A 20,303-nucleotide genomic window follows, 5' to 3' on the forward strand; every position below is an offset into this window, starting at 1 on the left:
GAAGTATCTTTTAAAAGACGAGGAAGTCCCAGAGGGCAGAATCATGAAACCAAAGGCAAAAAGCATTTCAAGGACAGGATGAAGATCAAATGTAACAAATGCTTCAGAAAACTCAAGAAAAAGAAATATTAAAGTGATCCATGGGATTCAAGAAGATGATCATTGGGGAGGATTCTGATAGATGTCTGCCAAAATCTGTTCCCTTCCTTTACATAATAGAACTGTAGCCAGGCACATGGCTCCTCAGACAGCTAGCTTGTCCCAGCCTCCCCTGTAGTTTAGTGTGGCTGATTGAATTAAGTTCTCACAGATGGATGGTGCACAGAATTTTTGTTTGCCACTCCCGGGTCTGGAATGGAAGACATCTGGATGTGTCTCCCTCCACCCCCCACAAGCCAGTTAGAACCCAGCTGAGGCAGTGACAGCTACAGTCATGCAGATTATGACATTCCAACAGGGAATGTAGGAGCAATTACTTGGAACAAAATTTGGTTCCAGAAGGACTGAAAAGAGCAAACCTGCCCCATTCTACCCAATCATTTACATCAGAACCGTCACAGGAAAGAGATACAGACTTACAAGCCACTGGGTAGTTGCACCGCTTTGTTTCAGTCATATAACCTTAGCTAACATATACAAAAATCTATGATCACCTTTACAATAGCAGTTTCAGTAGAGTGGTTATGATGAAAATTAGATTACACTTGGTTTAAAAATAAGGAGGGTGAGGAAGTAAAAACGACAATCCTTTCAAGAAAGTTGGCTGCAAAAGAAAGAAATAGATTGGTATCTGGAGGAGAATTTAGATTCAAGAGGGTTGTTTTTTAAGTCTAGAGAAAGTTGAACTCATTTAAAAGGCTAATTTGTAGTATTCAGTAGAGAGAGAAAATTAAGATACCCAAGAGAGGATATAAGCAATGTGAAGCCCCTAGAAGGTGGTTAAATATAGGGTCCAGGATTGGACTTAGGTGCAAGGGACCTCAGCAGGGGAAACTGTAAGCACAGATGCTATCAAGGGTGTACGTCTGGGGACAGGAAATTGAGAGAATTCCCGTCTGATGGATTCTATGTAAGAAATTAGGCAAGTTGTACCACTGTAAGGGGGTATGTACTTAGTAAGGTGAGAAGTTTAAAGTAAGATAAATAGGTTTGAAGTAGTTGTTATGGAGAATAGAAGAGAAAGCTGATTAGGAAAATCTACAAGGATTTCTTGGCCTTGAAAACACAATTAAGTTTGAACATGGTAAACTTAGTAGCAATAGGATTGGTAATTTTCTAAGTTTTGTCTTATAGAGTGTAACATCCCAGGCGTAACAGAAGAGGAGGGAGACGATTATATTCATCTCATGTGGAGTTTTATCAGGTGGTTTTAGTGAAGGAAAATTGAACAAGGGGATTGAGGATATAGGTTTGAGAGTGATTGGGAGTGCTAAACCAGGGAATCATCTGCATAGGAAGGAAATTAAAGCAGGAAGGGGTGGTAGGTGGTAGCAGCATCGTGGAATGGAGGTTCTGATAAGGTCAAAGACAAGATGTGATAGTAATAGCAGAATGGGAGGGTAAAGGCACAAAAGATTGTGTTCTCAGAGGGAGAGATCTGAAATTATTATTTCATAGAAAGAACAGTTCTGGGTGGTGAAAGGTGCAGCATGTAGCCAAGACACTAATGACTGAACCAGAGGAGAGGAGAACCCCTGAGGACCGAGAGGCCATGTTGTTAGATTAATCAGGGGCCAGGAGTGAGAGCAAGACTTGAGCTAGAAAGGAGATGAGGAGAACAATGTGTTTGTAAGCTAAAATGTCCTTATGTCCTTTATTCCCCTTACTCTTGGCTAATCTAACCTAAACTGCTATTTAATTTTTATTGGTAAGGGTTTTCAAGAAAAAGCACTCTGGGAGGCTGGGCTATCTCTTCCATCTCCATTTTGTAAGTGACCTTTTCCCACTGGACAACCTATGATCCCTGAATATAAAATTGACTGATGCACTTTGACTCCTACACACTAATTTAAATTTAGCCATGAATGAGGCATTTGAACATAAGAGCAAAATTTGTTTTTAGCAATACGTTTTAGGACTATGGGTTGGTTACTTGTATTTGGGCATCTACGTTCCTGGGCCTGGCCACTCTCCATTAGAGTCAGGAAGCACATTGTTCTCTCCATAAATAGACAAGTCCTCCTGTTCAGGTATCTGGAAAAACTTGAAGCAATAGGATAAGTACTTGGTCCTTGTCTCTGCTGCTGTATGCCTGTTAGACTTTCTGCCTGAGTTGTTTGAACTGCTCTTCCCCTTCTATAATAGATGAGAAAAGGCCCAGCTTACCTGGGACCACAGGCTGCCAGAACCACTTCCAGTTTCATTTTTAACAGCGTTATTGAGATATCACTTACATACCATAGAGTTTGCCCATTGTACAGTTCAATGGTTTTTAGTATATTTGCAGAGTTGGACAATTATCACTATAGTCTAATTTTAGAACACTTTCATTACACCAAAAAGAAACCTTGTACCCATGAGCAGTCACTACCCACCCCTTACCCTCCCTCCAGCCCTAGGCAACCACTAATCAGCTTTCTGTCTCTATAAATTTGCCTATTCTGAAAATTTCATAAAATGGGACCATACAATCTGTGACATTTTGTGACTAGCTTCTTGCACTTAGCACAATGTTTTTTAAGGTTCATCCATGTTGTAGCATGTGCCAGTACTTCATTCCACTTTATTGCTGAATAATAACAATTCCATTGTATGGAGATATCATGTTTTGTTTTTCCATTTATCAGTCGATGGACATTTGGGTTGTTTCCACTTGCAGTTGTTATGAATAATGTTACTATGAAGATCTATGTGTAAGTTTTTTTGTGTGTGAATATATGCTTTTATTTCTTTTGAATAGATACTTAAGAGGCGAATTTCTGGGTCATAAGGTAACTATATGTTTAACATTTTGAGGAACTGTCAAATTTGTTTTCGAAAGTGGCTGTACCACTTTACATTCCTTCTGGCAATGCATGAGGGTTCCAATTTATTCACATCCTTGCCAACATTTGTCATTGTCTGTCTTTTTTACTGTAGCCACTCTAGTGTGTGTAAAGTGTCCAGTTCTCCTTCTTCTTCTTTTTTTTTTTGGTAAGGAAGATCAGTGTGACATCAAGCCTCCACAGCATGACTTGATGAGCGGTGGGTAAGTCTGTACTCCAGATCCAAACTCCTGAACCCGGGCCACCAAAGTGGAGCACACAAATTTAACCACTACACCACCAGGCTGGCCCCTGAAGCGGCCACTTTCGTTTTTCACCTTCAGTAGTCTGTGTACCTGGTACCACGTGCTAAAAAGCTAGAATGCTTTATATCTCTTTAAGCTAGTGGTCCCCCATCTTTTCCCCACTAAGTGCAGGAAAGACAGGAGGTAATCTTAATACTTAACTTTGATTTATTAATATCTTATGAATTTTTGTTCTCTGTGTAAAGAAGCTTTCATTTAGGGAGGAAAGATATGCTCCTGGTTCCACTTCTGATAATAGATTCAAATTTAATTAGCTTGCATAGAGAGACTTCTAGTCTCTCCATTTTTCTTAAATTCAAAGAATAATTCATTAGTCCACACAGTTCAAAAGAACTGGTAGTGAGAGCTTAGTTTTCAAGAAGTGTGAACATTACATTGTTTTGGATATGATAGGGCAAGAGATTGTACTTCCTGGTGTTGTTAACTGACTAATAGCCAGCCTCTACAATATTAAGACAAAACTTTAAAATATCTTCAAGAGGCAGTCTCTGCACTGACTCTAGTCTGGGCACTAGAAACAATAGAAGGAATTATTTTACTCATCCTGACACGTTTCCTCTTTCCCATGTCTGCTCTCTCTCACACACACTTCCCTTCCCTCTATACCCTTACTCACTTTGTTAATCTACGCTTTCCTTCCATAACATACAGAGGGTAGACTTTTTGATGAAGTTTATTGGAAAACTCCTCCCCCAACAATGAAGGCTCTCTCTTCTGTAACATAGTCAAATCACTAGAGCGGGATGTGTTTGGCTGGTGCCTGTGCAACATGAAACAAAACTTCCTTGTACAATGGTTTGAAAATTTTTTAAAAATTAGAACCTTAAAAGTCTATCTTTTAATACTTCTCAATGCTCTACATATATCTCCGAGAAAAGTGATTTTCAAACTTTGGATTGCTACCCATTAGTAGGTCATGAAGTGAATTTAGTGGACCATGACCACATTTGAAAATTAAATGGAATGCAGTAACATAAGAAATTTTAGATTGCATCACAAAGAAAGCTAAGCATTGTTCACAAAACATTTCTTTCTATGATGTTCATATGTTATGTAATATGTACAACATAATTTTTCTATTGGCTATGAATTCTCTTAAAAGTTTGAAAATTAGTGCCCTGTGTGTATATAGTAAATTCTAAGATAACACAGGAGGCAAAAAATTATACACATTAGCACACAAATCCACTAATTTATTCTATATGAATTATTATTCAGGTGCCTGCATTCAAATGGATTGCATTACAGCTTTGTAACACTAATGAGACATCTGGAGAATTATAATTTCATATTCCAGGATTCTGTGGGTGGCCGCAACACTAATGTGCCTTCACAATCCCTCTCTGGGATGAACAGGAAGAGATGCTAAGAAAATTGCCTTCTGGTTCTTTCTAACAAGGTGATTACACTTATGGTTGTATCATAGGACATGATTCTTCAGGTGTATTTTCAACAGTAATAAATACTTTTAAATGTTAACTTAAAAATGTGGTGAATTTAAAGAAATAAAAATGACATTTCTGAATAGCAACCATTAATAAACCACAAGAAAAAAAGCAAAATAGAATGAAATGAAGAAATACTTGAATGCTTGAAATACTTTGAAAGTGGTCTGTTTTATCTTACCATAAACATAACTGTGGGTGAAAGTTCAATTGGAGAGAGGGCCATGGAAAAAAGTGACTTGGTGGTGTTATTTAAGGAGGCAAATTCATTACAAATTAAGACCTCCTGGGTTGGAGAATAAATCACCATTTCATTACAACTACAAATAAACATTCACTTAAAAGTAAAAGTGGGTAGAACATGCAAAAATATTAAAGTAACAGTACAACTTAAAGTACACATAAACTGGGGGAAATAACATGGATTTGGAAGCAGCACAAAACAAAGCACATATGGGATATAGAAGTTAACTATGGTCACTGAATATTGAAACCAAAGGTATTGTGGAAGGTAGGATTTTCCTCTATTTCTTTCCCAGGGCACTGGGGTGGGAGGTTGGGGATAACGGGCTTCAAAAATTTGAACTCATTCGTCCTGGTATCTCCCCTGAGACACACCTCATACTGGTAGCTCTGGGACAGGGTCCCAGTGCCGCTCACGTCCACCAGGTTGTCCGGAAAGGGGCCTTCGGGCACCGAGCAGAGACCCAGCGACGCAGCCCTGCTCCTCCTGCACAGCCGCACCCCGACGAACAGCAGCACCGACAGGAGGAAGAGCGACGACACCGACGCCAGCGCGACGACCAGGTAGACGGTGAGCGGGTCGGCCCGCGCCTGCTCGGCCGCCGCCTCGGGCAGCGGCAGGTAGGGCTGGGAGAAGCCGTCCACCAGCAGCACGTGCAGCGTGACGCTGGCCGAGCGCGGCGGCTCGCCATTGTCCCTGACCTGCACCAGCAGCCTGTGCTTGGGCGCGTCGCGCTCGCTCAGCAGCCTGGCCGTGCGCACCTCGCCGTTGTGCGGCCACACGCCGAACAGCCCGGGCTCCGTGGCCTTGAGCAGCTGGTACGACAGCCAGGCGTTCTGGCCCGAGTCGCCGTCCACCGCCACCACCTTGGTCACCAGGTAGCCCGCCTCGGCCGCCCGGGGCACCAGCTCGGTGCAGGGCGCAGAGCCGTTCTGCAGCGGGTACAGCACGAAGGGCGAGTTGTCGTTGGCGTCCAGCACCAGCACGCGCACCCGCGCCTGGCTGCTCAGCGCCGGCGAGCCGCGGTCCGTGGCGCCCACGCCGAACTCGAAGGCCTGCAGGGCCTCGTAGTCCAGCGACCTGAGGGCGAACAGGTGGCCGTTGTCGGCGTTGATGGACACGAGGGAGGCCAGGGGCAGGTGCGGGTCTTGGGGCGGCAGCAGCGAGTAGGTGAGCTGGGCGTTGGCGCCTGCGTCTCTGTCCGTGGCGCTGACGCTGCCGATGTGCAGGGCGGGGCTGTTGTTCTCGCGGACCCAGAGGGTGTAGGAGGTTTGGGTGAAGGCCGGGGCGTTGTCGTTGACGTCGGAGACCAGCACGGTTATGTTGTGCTGGGTTTTCAGCCTGGGGGATCCCATGTCTGTGACAGTGATGGTGATGTCATACTCGGCCTTGCTTTCTCTGTCCAGAGGACTCTCTGTTTCCAATGTGTAATAATTCTCCACTGAAGATTTTAGGGTGAACGGGAGGTCTTCTGGAATGGAGCAAATCATCCTCCCATTGTCCCCAGAGTCTCTGTCTCGGATGCTAAAAACCATAACCACGGTCTCAGGCAAATTTTCTGGGATTGGACTGGTAATTGATGACACAGCAATTTCAGGAGCGTTGTCATTCACATCTATCACCTGAATTCTGACTGTTGATTTTCCAAAAAGTCCTCCACCATCTGTGGCTTGAATGATTATTGAGTATGAGTCAATTGTTTCAAAATCCAAGGGTGCCATTAAACTAATTTCTCCAGACTTTTGATTAATTTCAAATGTCTTGCGAATCTCTTCTGAGGCATGGGAAAAAGTATATGATATTTCCCCATTTTTTTCCGAGTCTAAATCCCAAGCTGAGACAGTGACAACCACTGAGCCTAGCATACTATTCTCTGGAATCTTCACCTCATAAAAGGGCTGCTGAAACTCAGGGGAGTTGTCATTAATGTCCACGACCACCACCCGAACAGAGGCAGTCCCAGACCTGGGCGGAGATCCGCCATCCAGAGCAGTGAGGATGAAGCTGAGCTCAGATTGCTCTTCATAATCCAGTGCCTTGTCCAGAACTAACTCTGGGTATTTCCTATCGTCTGGATTGACTCTCATTTTAACGTGGAAATGAGAGTTGGGGCTTATTGTGTAGTTTTTTAGAGCATTGATTCCTACATCTAAATCCTTCGCACTTTCTAGTAAGAATACGGCACCGACAGGACTATTCTCTGGGATTTCTAGCAGCATTTCTTTTTCTAAGAAGACAGGAGAGTGGTCATTTATATCCCTGACCTGGAGCTCAATCTGTAAAAACTGCACGGGGTTTTTCATTAATACCTGGAAATGCAGCACACAGGGCTCCGTGGAGCCACAGAGCTCCTCCCGGTCTAGCACTTCGCTTAAGAGCAAATCCCCCGTGTTTACGTCCAGCTGCAAACGCTGTTTGTCATCATTAGCGACCACCCGAGCCCCCCTCGAAAACAGCTCACCCATTTCCAGTCCCAGCTCCTTTGCCAAATTGCCTACAAAGCTCCCCCTCTGCGTCTCCTCTGCCAACGAAAAGCCCCCAGACTGGGAGCGCGCCTGAGACATTCCCAGCAAAACAAAGAGAAGCAGGACTTGCCTTATCCGCAGAGTGCTTGTCCCTCCGTTCTCCATAGCTCCTTTCCCAAAGGCTTCCTGTAGAATAGTTTCAGCTCCACTTCGCAGTTCTGGCAAATGTGCCTCGGTTATGTCCACCAAATCTTCGAAGGCCTAAGGATTTTGACCCCGTTGAATAGCTTCTAGTTTGCCCCTTGAAGGCTTGTTCTTTCTGTCTTCCCAACGCCCTGTGTGCACTGGGTAACAGTGTCCGGACCATCATCCAGCGTAACGTGTTTTTTTTCTTTTTCCCCGCGATATTATCCTGCAGCGCCACCATGCGTCTCAACAGATTTTCAGAGTTTGATTAAAGCTGCCTAAATTCCATTCACATAAATGTCCTTCAGAAACAAATACTGTTTTATTCATTGTGTTTACGTAGTTACAAATACATCCTATCTTCCATAAGAATTGTTTTATACTCTTTATAGTTTCTGATGCTGTTAGTATTTGTTTTAAAGCATTTAAATATCCCTCCCCACTCTCTCCACAATCCAAAGTGCCCGGTTGTGGCGAATACAGAAACACAAGAAGTGATTCCTGCCCCCCAGTAGCTTGGAATCTTTCTGAGAAGATTGAAAGCCTGAAACGAGGAGAGTAGAAATGACTGTTAAACTGAACAAAATTCTATCACTACTTGACCTTCTTTAGGTGGTAAGGGAAAGAGGAAGTGTGCATGAGTCATTTCAGAGTCCTCTCAGAGGATATGAAACTGGATTAACCATGAGATGGAACATATATAGATAGTTGTTATAGCACAAGAAGGCATTTCTGTAGATTGTCTTGACAACAATTAACTATGACTTGGGGAAAAAAATGAAGTAAAATGCTGGGTGGAACATACTATCTAAATCCAAAATTTAGTTCTAGTTTCTCATAATTTACAAAAAAATATTTAATAAGTACCCAAACATGTTAGTTTCATTTAAAGCAGGCTTACTCCTAAAGCTGGCTTCCCGCAGGGTCCCAAGATTTATTCCAGCTATAGCTTTCATCATCTACTTTCTCTTTCAGCCCAGAAGGAGAGAGTGAGAGAGAGTCTCTTTTCCAATCACAGGAGAAAAACTTAGTTTACTCTGATTAGAGCAACTAAGATCATATGCCTGCTACTGAAGCAAGCATTGTTTCAAAAGGTATAGAATTGTAGGTAGAGATTTTAGTCCCAGAATCTGAAGACTCATTTTTGGCCTTTTGCTTAGTTTTAAACCTGTCTGGAACCACCTCTTAAGCTTTGAGTGGTTTCAGCTCTAACCAAAGTGCATGGTTACTACATAATGGGGGATATTGTTTGGAATAGATGCTAGGAGCTCACAATGATGTGAGATCTCAAAAGTGCTCTCAAGAATGGATGGAGGAGGAATCTAACAAGTTTGCATTTTTAAAGTAAGTTCAAATTACATTCGTAAAAATGTAAGCTAGGTACATGGTTGAAAAATAAATCACTACAAAATGGTAGAAAATGAAAAGTAGATGGATTGACTACACACTTATCTTCCCTCCCATTAACATACCCACTAAAATGACAGAAAAATGATAAAAATGGTATGAAGTAATAAAGACTAAGAATTCTCAAATGAACACACATGCTTTTGATAACAGAAAGCAGACGGAAGAGCAATTAAGTTATCAGTTCCAAGAAGTGTCTAAAGTAAATTTCCTGCATTGCAGATATTCACAAGAAACTGGTGGGTTTATCCCACATAATCCCATTTAGGTCAAGATTTGGAGGAACCAAGTGCATAACAAGATTGAAGTCAGTTAAGGACTGAAAAAGAAATAATTAGTTGACAATATGGATATAGGAGAGTTGAATTCTCTGATCCTCTCATCATCCTACATAGATAGAAAAGTAACTCAGACCCACAGAATGAAAAGTTTATTCTATGTAGAAATTAAATGGGACTATCTCTAGTTTTGGAGACCCTATGCACAGCTGAAAGCAAGTGTGAGGTGTGAAACTAAAAATATTGAGATTAAGCAAAAAATTTGCATCCTGAACGGTGAGGAATCTAGCCCCTTCCCATGCAATACTCTCCGATTGAAGGGCACAAGGTATATGCCTGACTTCCTCTCTCACTCGCCCCCACACAGAAGATATTGTAGAATTCTAACCTGGAGAATATGAAAGGCTCAGATAAAGACTTACGCATACTTGTTTTCGGGGGTCTCCCAAGGAAACAGTCCTATCCTAGCATGGTTACATTAAAGTGAAGCCCTGCCATCAACAGGCCTCGTGTACTCACAAAAAGCTGACTGTAGACATTATGATATCTCACCATTCTTAAATATGAGAAGACAGCTGAGGATCACAAGACGTTTGAAGAAATGCCTACAACACGACATAGAAAGGCCAAAACCACTATCACCAGAAAACAAAACAAAAGGAACAGGATGAAACACATATAATAGAGAAAACTGAAGAAAGTCTTCAAAAATGTCTGATTAATATCCTTAGAGTAGTAAAATCTGATAAGAGCTAATACTTATTGAGTATTTACTCTGTGCTACCCACTGTTCTAAGCGCCACATTTAAGTGTTTACCCATTTAATCTTAACAGTAACTGTTTGAAGTATGTATTCTTATTGTAAGATAAAGAATAGATTAAGGCTTATGTGCCCCTTACTAGCTGTATAACCTTGGACAAGTTCTTAACTTCTCTGTGATTCACTCTCACTTTTAAAATAGGTATAATAGTAGTTTTTACTGCATAATGCATTTTTTGCATAATGCATTTCAAAAAAATAAAGAGATGAATTATAGATGAGAGAAGATACTACATTTACAAATCTATAACAGGATGCTGTGAAAAACACTCAGACAACCAAAAGGGCTCTTAAAAATAAGTATTTGTCAGACAAAAAGAATAACTTAAATATAAAGATTGGATGATAAACTAAATTGTCCAAAAAATTAGAACAAGAAACAAAGAGAAAATAAGAAAGGAAAAAAATTAGAGTCTTTGAGAATCAGTCCAGGAGAGTCATCATTTCCCTAATGAGATTCTGGTTCAAGTGAAAATGTAGAAAATTCAAGGGAGAAATTATGATGAAAACATAACAAGAAAATTTCTCAGAACTGAAAGTAAGAGTCTAAACACTAACAGGGTACACTCATATGGCCAGATTAATAAATAAATAAATAGCTGACATGAAACTATTTTCAGAATACTAGGAAAAGTTTCCAGTGTTTCCATGATGAAAAAAGGTGTTGACATTAACAGACGTAGGAATCAGAACGGAATCAGTCTTCTGAATAGCAGCTGTGTATGCAATCAGTAAAAGGAACACTCCTTCCAAAATCGGAGGGAAATCTAGCTTGAAAAAAATTCAACCTAGACTTTTATACCCAGTCAAACTGTCAATTAAACGCAAAGAAAATGAAGATACCTTCACAAGGCAAGGTCTCAAAAGATGTTACCTCCTGTGCATCCATTTTTATGAAGGTATTGAGAGATGTGTGTCAGTTAAATAAGGGAGTAAACCAAGAAACATACTAGATCTTGTAAAAGAGGACCAACACAGGAAAGTATTAAAGGAATAAAAGTCCTAGAGTGACGGCCTACAGAACAACCAGTATAAATGAAGCAGAGATATGGAGGGATGTGGTTGAAAGAGCTCCAGGAAATAAATATAATTGACAGGTATCTGACATTTTTTAATATTTAAGGAGAAAGATTAATATTCAAATAAGAGACAATGTGAAAAATCAATAGGAATATTATAGAAAATAGACAATGAGGCAAGTAAAAACAACAATTATCAGCTTTAGGAAATATTTTTTTCAAGAATGAAATGTAATCATACAACACTAATGTATATTGTGAAGTAACCTTAGCAATATGGACAAAACTACTAGTTTAACAACAACAACAAAAAAACCAAACCTGCAACAACTCTATTTGGAAAATAGGAGACAAGAAATGTGCAACGTTTGTATATGTGTTTGTTAGTTGGAAAGTAAAAATGTTGAATCCTTTTTTACCATAGGAAGAAGTGATTAAAATATAAAACCAAATGTCAAGGTATAGCAGTATAAACATGTTACTTAGAAATATTGAGAGCAATTCTAGAGAAAGCACTAGCAGGAGGTTGGAGATTGAAGAATCTTTGTTTTTCTTTATAATTTTTAGTTCTTCTTAATTTTAATTGGTAGGGATTAAAATAAATTTACAAAATAAAATGAAAAGTGAATATCTTTCCAATGGTCCACCAATATTCTCAAAAATTTTCAAAGCATTTTTATTTACATTCATTTTCATGCAGGTTATTACATTTTGTTTGAATTATAAGACATGATCTGTTTTATATGTCAGCAAAAGTGGACATTAGAAAATAACTGAGTAAGAGGAGTGTCTTTAAAGGAAATGAAATAGTATGAAAACAAGGATATTATTGGAGTCCAATGTCACTCACAAAATGATGTTTCATTTTATCAAGAGCAGAGTATCAGGGAAATATTTCTTTTTAAATGCTATGATTTAGAACTAGATGATATCGTTTTATAACATGATTAAACAGAATGTTAGAATCAGGTCAGAAGTGCAGGTATGTGTTCTCACATGAAGGAAGTGCAATAGACAGGTGGATACGATCGTGAGAGGTAGTCTATGAAATACACTAGGAGAAAAATAAAAACCTTAGTTTTCTAGAATGAGAAATAATAATTAAATCCTTGTATATACTGAAAGTTATACCTTAAAACTATTATTTAGAAATGGGTACTAATTAAACCTAACTGTTGATTATTGTGAAAAAGGATGAAATAACATTGTAAAAACATAGATATATGAAACTTTAAGATTAGGCTTGAAGTTGCAAATAATTTAACTTGGAGTTTCCAAGCCAAACTAATATTGATATGGTTGTACAACACTTCAAAAGTACATGAAAATACAAAGGGAATTTTTACTGAAGATTAAGTCCAAAGCTATTCCGAAAGGCGGGATTTTCTTCACTATTACTCCCAGGGCCCTCTGCCTGGATATTAGGGAGAATCGGCTTCAGGAACTTGAAATCGCTGGTCCCAGGGTCTCCCATCAGACACACCTCATACTGGTAGCTCTGGGACAGGGTCCCGGTGCCGCTCACGTCCACCAGGTGGCCCGGAAAGGGGCGCTCAGGCACCGAGCAGCGACCCAGCGACGCGGCCCTGCTCCTCCTGCACAGCCGCACGGCGACGAACAGCAGCACCGACAGGAGGAAGAGCGACGACACCGACGCCAGCGCGACGACCAGGTAGACGGTGAGCGGGTCGGCCCGCGCCTGCTCGGCCGCCGCCTCGGGCAGCGGCAGGTAGGGCTGGGAGAAGCCGTCCACCAGCAGCACGTGCAGCGTGACGCTGGCCGAGCGCGGCGGCTCGCCATTGTCCCTGACCTGCACCAGCAGCCTGTGCTTGGGCGCGTCGCGCTCGCTCAGCAGCCTGGCCGTGCGCACCTCGCCGTTGTGCGGCCACACGCCGAACAGCCCGGGCTCCGTGGCCTTGAGCAGCTGGTACGACAGCCAGGCGTTCTGGCCCGAGTCGCCGTCCACCGCCACCACCTTGGTCACCAGGTAGCCCGCCTCGGCCGCCCGGGGCACCAGCTCGGTGCAGGGCGCAGAGCCGTTCTGCAGCGGGTACAGCACGAAGGGCGAGTTGTCGTTGGCGTCCAGCACCAGCACGCGCACCCGCGCCTGGCTGCTCAGCGCCGGCGAGCCGCGGTCCGTGGCGCCCACGCCGAACTCGAAGGCCTGCAGGGCCTCGTAGTCCAGGGACCTGAGGGCGAACAGGTGGCCGTTGTCGGCGTTGATGGACACGAGGGAGGCCAGGGGCAGGTGCGGGTCTTGGGGCGGCAGCAGCGAGTAGGTGAGCTGGGCGTTGGCGCCTGCGTCTCTGTCCGTGGCGCTGACGCTGCCGATGTGCAGGGCGGGGCTGTTGTTCTCGCGGACCCAGAGGGTGTAGGAGGTTTGGGTGAAGGCCGGGGCGTTGTCGTTGACGTCGGAGACCAGCACGGTTATGTTGTGCTGGGTTTTCAGCCTGGGTGTCCCCAAGTCAGTGACGGTGATGGTGATGTTGTACTCGGCTTGGCTTTCCCTGTCTAGGGCTCCTTCTGTCATTAGGATGTAAAAATTCTCCATAGAGGGTCTCAGAAGAAAGGGCAGATTATCTTGAATGTAGCAAACCATCTTTCCATTTTCTCCGGAGTCTCTATCTTTAATCCTAAAAACAGCCACTGTGGTCTCAGGAGAGTTCTCAGCAACAGAGTTGGAAAGTGATGACATGATCAGTTCAGGGGGGTTGTCATTGGTGTCCAATACCTCCACCAAAACCTTACATCTTGCAGAAAGGCCCCCACCATCAGTTGCCTGTATGTTTATTTTGTAAGACTTTACTAGCTCATAATCAAGCAACACTCTGAGAATGATTTCCCCAGAAAATGGATTTATTTGAAAGGTGGCTCGAATATCTGCAGAAGCATCAAAAAATGAATAGGATATATCTGCATTGACTCCAAAATCTTCATCTCTTGCAGAGACTTTAGCAATAAGAGACCCCACTGGGCTGTTCTCCAGGGCCTGGGTCACATAGGTTGCCTGAGAAAACTGCGGGGCATTGTCATTGATGTCTAGGATCATAATGCGTATAGTGGCAATCCCAGACCTGGGTGGCGACCCACCATCCAGTGCCGTGAGTGTTAAACTTAGCTCTTGTTGCTCCTCCCGATCCAGCACCTTGTCCAACACTAGCTCTGGATATATCATGCCTTCATCATTGCCAGTAATTTTAATATGGAAAAAAGAGTTGGGGTTGATGGTGTAGTTTTGGATTCCATTAAGTCCTCCATCTGAATCCTGTGCTCTTTCTAGTTGAAATGCTGTCCCTTCAGCTGTATTTTCTAGTATTTTTAAGACCATCTCTTTGTCCTGAAACACTGGGGAATGATCATTCATGTCCCTCACCCTCAGCTCAGCCCGGTACATCTGAAAGGGATTATCCATTAAAATTTGGAAATACAGCATACAGGGCTCTGTAGGGCCACACAGCTTCTCTCGGTCCAATTTCTCATTTGTGAGCAAATCCCCAGTTTGAGAATCCAGGAGCAAGTGTTGTTTGTTATCGTCAAAGAGCACCCGGGCTCCCCTTGCAACCAGTTCCCCATCCCCCAGCCCCAGATCCTTTGCCAGATTGACCACAAATGATCCTCTCTCTGTTTCCTCCATCACGGAATACCATCCAAACTCAGTACCTGCCAAGGATACTCCCCAAAACATAAAGAGAAAGAGGACTTGCCTTTGTCTTGAGCAGCGCCACCCGTCAGCCTCCATAGCGTCCTCTGAACGATCTTTCCTCAATACTGGTCACAATCACAGATCCCAGTGTAAAGAAACAACAGAAGAAAACCCCAGACCTACGACACGTAGTAGCAGGCGTCTGGATTTTTTTCCTTCCCAATCTTGGGCAGCTACAGCTTTTCTCCCAGCCTAGCTGCCTGCAGGATCTTTTTCGTTAGTGACATCCAAAGCATTCTCAGTTCAATTTTTCCCCCAGTCTCTTTAGCCTGCAGCGCCACCGCGTGGCCTCCGACAGACTCAAATGGCTGTATCCAATTTGTGCACATGGATATATTTATAAATTTGTTCTTTAGTGGCCCATTTAAGTATTTAACTTTTCTTTTCTTTTGTTTGTTTTGTAAAAAACATAATGTTGAGATAGAGAACTGTTCACGTTGTTGAAATTTTTCAATTTCATGGAGAAGGTTAAAAATCAACAGTTGGGAAAAGAATGTTTCCAGCAGTTAACTCTGTCCACATCATTGTGCTAGATTTAGTTCTGTACTAGGCCTTTCACACCTGAGACTACTCCCACACAATGTCAGGAACCCAAGGTAAAACGTGGTGGCCTCTGGGACCACCAAAATAATAGATTTTACTTTTCCAGAAACGTTGGGCATAGGAACACCAAAAACTGACAAAAGAAACTTGTTTCACACCTCCTTCAACAAATTTCTTCAAAACCTAATTACTTTGCCTAAATAGAATCACCACTGTATAATCCAGAAAGAAGCATTTAGCCTGTCCTTCCTCTGGGTTCCCTTAAAAACTTGTATAATTGCCCTGTAAACATTATTGTTCCCTGTTTCATGCCAATCTGTCCCCTCTTCAATGTGACTTACTTGAGGATTGAAACTATGTCTTAGTTATCTTTGGTTGGCAAATCACTCACTCACTAAACGCTTGCTTATTAAGGTATGCATAAATAAACTCTAGTGAATAGAGTATGAAAACTGTTCAGTGCCCTGAAGTCCTTAACGTTTGAAAATTGTATTCTTTCACTTACTCGTTCTTTGCAATTTGTTCCCTTTCTTTCACATGTCTTTGTTTTCCTTATATTAGCTTTAAAATTGCTTGCAGAATTAAAGAAGGGACTGACCTTTATTTAGGGTCCCTCTTAATTAATTCTAATGGGATCTAATTTCTGTGCACCAAATAAAGGGAGAGAAAGAATAGACCACACTAACGCCTATCCTAACACTGCTGAGAGTAAGAACAGCATTGTAACATGTGCCTCATCCAGAATTTCCTTCAAAGTCCTAATATCTAGAAAGAAGCTCTATTTTCCCCATAATAAGGAAAGGATACAGATTAAATTGAGAGATATTATACAGGGAAAGGCCCAGATACTGCCAAAGCACTCAATTGTTGAATATAAAAGCCACACCATATAAACCTCTGCTTGATGGCTTCTATCACTTTTTCAGCTGAATGGGATTATGTTGTTAGCCAGTAAAAACTTAATAGGGACTTCTGATTTTTCATATGGAATTAAAAGCAACAAATTATTAAATATTTCTACATGATACTATAGAATGTCTAAACTTTGCTTTTTTTGTCTCCAAACTGTAACTCATATACATACGCTCATATCTTACAATAATGTTTCTTCTTATTTTCAGATAAGGCTGATTAGAGGTTTATTTATCATATCATACAACAGAGATATTATATTTTAAACAAGCAGATACCATTATGGGGAAAGAGAACTTTTAAAAAAATAGCATAAAGAAAACTGCCATAACAAAAATGAAGTTTGATAAACAACAAAAATACCAGTTTTTAAAGGAAAATGGAAGAAATATCAAATAGTGAATATACAGATAACATGCAGATTACCTTAATAATTGAAGTTCTACAACAAAGAACTAAAATTAAAAATGTAAATACAAAGCCAATAAAGACATTAATAAATAGGAACAAAAACCTTAAAGTATATCAACTTTGAAGATAAAGCCTATTTAACTCATTGGGATTCCAGTGAGTAATACTTTCTTGGGCTAAAATAGGAAGAAAAGGAAACTTGTGAAGTTAAGCATAAAATTGGAAATTGAGGATGAATCAAATAGAGAAAATTAAATATTACCTTATTGGTGGTGGTGGACCAAAAATTAATTAGTCAACAAAAAATATTAGAAGGAAATGTCTTTATTATATAGGTTCCTGTCAATAATTAAATCCCAAAGCTATTCCTAAACGAGGGATTTTCTTCCACTTCCCTCCCTCTGCTCTGGGATGAGAGATTGGGGAGAATCGGCTTGAGGAACTTGAACTCGCTGGTACCCGAGCCTCCCCTCAGACACACCTCGTACTGGTAGCTCTGGGACAGGGTCCCGCTGCCACTCACGTCCACCAGGTGGCCCGGAAAGGGGCCCTCGGGCACCGAGCAGCCACCCAGCGACGCAGCCCTGCTCCTCCTGCACAGCCGCACCGCGACGAACAGCAGCACCGACAGGAGGAAGAGCGACGACACCGACGCCAGCGCGACGACCAGGTAGACGGTGAGCGGGTCGGCCCGCGCCTGCTCGGCCGCCGCCTCGGGCAGCGGCAGGTAGGGCTGGGAGAAGCCGTCCACCAGCAGCACGTGCAGCGTGACGCTGGCCGAGCGCGGCGGCTCGCCATTGTCCCTGACCTGCACCAGCAGCCTGTGCTTGGGCGCGTCGCGCTCGCTCAGCAGCCTGGCCGTGCGCACCTCGCCGTTGTGCGGCCACACGCCGAACAGCCCGGGCTCCGTGGCCTTGAGCAGCTGGTACGACAGCCAGGCGTTCTGGCCCGAGTCGCCGTCCACCGCCACCACCTTGGTCACCAGGTAGCCCGCCTCGGCCGCCCGGGGCACCAGCTCGGTGCAGGGCGCAGAGCCGTTCTGCAGCGGGTACAGCACGAAGGGCGAGTTGTCGTTGGCGTCCAGCACCAGCACGCGCACCCGCGCCTGGCTGCTCAGCGCCGGCGAGCCGCGGTCCGTGGCGCCCACGCCGAACTCGAAGGCCTGCAGGGCCTCGTAGTCCAGGGACCTGAGGGCGAACAGGTGGCCGTTGTCGGCGTTGATGGACACGAGGGAGGCCAGGGGCAGGTGCGGGTCTTGGGGCGGCAGCAGCGAGTAGGTGAGCTGGGCGTTGGCGCCTGCGTCTCTGTCCGTGGCGCTGACGCTGCCGATGTGCAGGGCGGGGTTGTTGTTCTCGCGGACCCAGAGGGTGTAGGAGGTTTGGGTGAAGGCCGGGGCGTTGTCGTTAACGTCGGAGACCAGGACGGTTATGTTGTGCTGGGTTTTCAGCCTTGGGGATCCCATGTCGGTGACCGTGATGGTGATGTTGTACTCGGCTCTGCTTTCTCTGTCAAGCGCTCCTTCTGTTACCAGGGTGTAGAAATTCTTGACTGAAGGTTTTAGAAGAAAAGGAAGGTCATCCTGGATGGAGGAAATAGTCTTCCCGTTGTCCCCGGAGTCAGGATCTGAAACACTGAAAACGGCAACTACAACCTCAGGCGTGTTCTCTGGGATGGGGCTGGTGAGTGCGGATATGGTCACTTCTGGGGGATTATCATTCATGTCCACCACCTGCAGGAGAAGAGTGCATTTTCCCGAAAGACCTCCCCCATCAGTGGCCTTGATATCCACTTCATAAGACTGAACTGTTTCAAAATCTACTTGTTTTCTCAGTCGAATTTCTCCTGTCACAGAATTTACCTCCAAAGTTTTGCTAATATCTTCTGAAGGCTGAAAGAGTGTGTATGATATTTTTCCATAGACTCCACTGTCTAAATCGCTGGCAGAGACGGTGACAACCAGGGAGCCTACAGGGCTGTTCTCAGGAATATGCACCCTGTAGAAGGGCTGCCCAAACTCTGGGGCATTATCATTGCTGTCCACCACTTCAATGCGCACCTGGGCGGTCCCATATCGAGGCGGAGAGCCGCCATCCATCGCTGTCAGGGTTAATAAGATTTCAGGCTCCTCCTCCCGATCCAGTTCTTTGTCCAACACCAGTTCAGGGTATTTTCTGCCGTCACTGCGATTGCGGGTTAGGACTTGGAAATGGGAGTTGGGGCTGATTTTATAGTTCTCAACATTGTTGCTTCCTACGTCCAAGTCCAGAGCATTACTCAGAGGGAATGCAATTCCTAGAGGACTGTTTTCCGGTATTTTTAGAATCATTTCTCTCTCAGTGAACATGGGAGAATGGTCATTTATGTCTTTCACCCTCAGTTCAGCCTGAAATATCTCTAAGGGTTTTTCCATTAACACTTGGAAATGTAGTACGCAAGGCTCAGTGGGACCACATAGCTCCTCTCGATCTAGTTTCTCATTTATGAGCAAATCCCCAGTCTGTACCTTGAGCTGCAAATGCTCTTTGTTTCCCTGGGAAATGATCCGGGCCCCCCGAGTGGACATCTCTGTCAACCCCAACCCCAGGTCTTTTCCTAGATTTGCCACAAAGGAGCCTCTCTCCGTTTCTTCCACTACTGAATAGGGCCCCAACTCGGCGCGCGCCCTAGACATGCTCAGCAAAACAAAGAAAACTAGGACTTGCCTTTGTCTCCGATTGCAGGTCCATCCAATCTCCATTGCTCTTTCCTGAAAACTGGGTTCACAGGAGCTTCACGTATGTCCAGGATCCCAGTAGCCCAGTCCTGCAGCCCAGAATGTCAGAACTATGCTGCTAAATAGAATTTTAAAGAAGTTTCACACTCGCTTTTTCTCCAGCTGTGAAAGCTATTCTTTAGCTTCCAGGCAGTGTGAAACTGTTTGGCTGGATACTGGAGCTGCGTAGGCAATTCTGTTTTCCATCATTTAACCTGCAGCGCCACCACGTGTCCTCACTGCATCTTATATTTTCTGGCTTAACGTTGAATACAAAATCCTCCTAAATGTACCAAATAGGTTGTATACATTGTGTTCTGTAATATAAAATACTGAGCTCTATTTTTGTGTGGTATTTGTGTGTTCGGATAAAGCTCTGTGTTGTTGCACACGAAGAGTATCAATAGCACACTGTCATTTATATTATTGACTGTTTAAAGCTGTTGAGGACTAGTGATTAAATAAGATAATTTAATTAACATGTAAGCCAAAAAGAATATACATTTAGAAGCAAAATGTTTTCCAAGTAACATGGGAACCGTTTCACAAGTACATCTTTTCATGGTAGATATTACAGAATTACAAATGAGAGGACACTGCAAAATTACAATCAGTGGTGGTTCTAAAGAGTGTATAACCAATGCCTTGTTAACGAGTGGATCATTTCCTTTTCTTTCCAATACCTAAGGCTGACAACTTAGGTTTTGGAGTTTTCAATTATTTGAAAATTATTTCCCAAACAGGCAGATCTCAAGGGTAGGCCTGCCATACTTTTGGATTCCTTTTATAATTATTATTATCATGACACAATTTCTGTTTTATTCTTTTT

The 20,303-nt window shown here is 43.2% G+C and overlaps 3 protein-coding genes across 3 annotated transcripts; all 3 read right to left on the reverse strand.

Annotated features, from left to right (window-relative positions):
* Positions 1–3,137: 3,137 nt before the first annotated feature.
* On the reverse strand, positions 3,138–8,262 carry LOC106836947 (protocadherin beta-11). The gene has a single exon (XM_014850214.3). It carries the CDS (start codon positions 7,606–7,608, stop codon positions 5,212–5,214), a length of 2,397 nt encoding a protein of 798 aa, XP_014705700.3. The 5' UTR covers positions 7,609–8,262; the 3' UTR covers positions 3,138–5,211.
* A 2,966-nt stretch (positions 8,263–11,228) lies between these two features.
* On the reverse strand, positions 11,229–15,107 carry LOC106836946 (protocadherin beta-10). The gene has a single exon (XM_014850213.3). It carries the CDS (start codon positions 14,890–14,892, stop codon positions 12,496–12,498), a length of 2,397 nt encoding a protein of 798 aa, XP_014705699.3. The 5' UTR covers positions 14,893–15,107; the 3' UTR covers positions 11,229–12,495.
* A 155-nt stretch (positions 15,108–15,262) lies between these two features.
* PCDHB16 (protocadherin beta 16) lies at positions 15,263–19,789 on the reverse strand. Its single transcript, XM_014850216.3, has one exon. It carries the CDS (start codon positions 19,457–19,459, stop codon positions 17,072–17,074), a length of 2,388 nt encoding a protein of 795 aa, XP_014705702.3. The 5' UTR covers positions 19,460–19,789; the 3' UTR covers positions 15,263–17,071.
* Between the last annotated feature and the right edge of the window lie 514 nt (positions 19,790–20,303).

The sequence above is a fragment of the Equus asinus genome, chromosome 9 (genome assembly GCF_041296235.1).
Source record: "Equus asinus isolate D_3611 breed Donkey chromosome 9, EquAss-T2T_v2, whole genome shotgun sequence".
In the NCBI taxonomy this organism is placed as follows: Eukaryota; Metazoa; Chordata; class Mammalia; order Perissodactyla; family Equidae; genus Equus; species Equus asinus.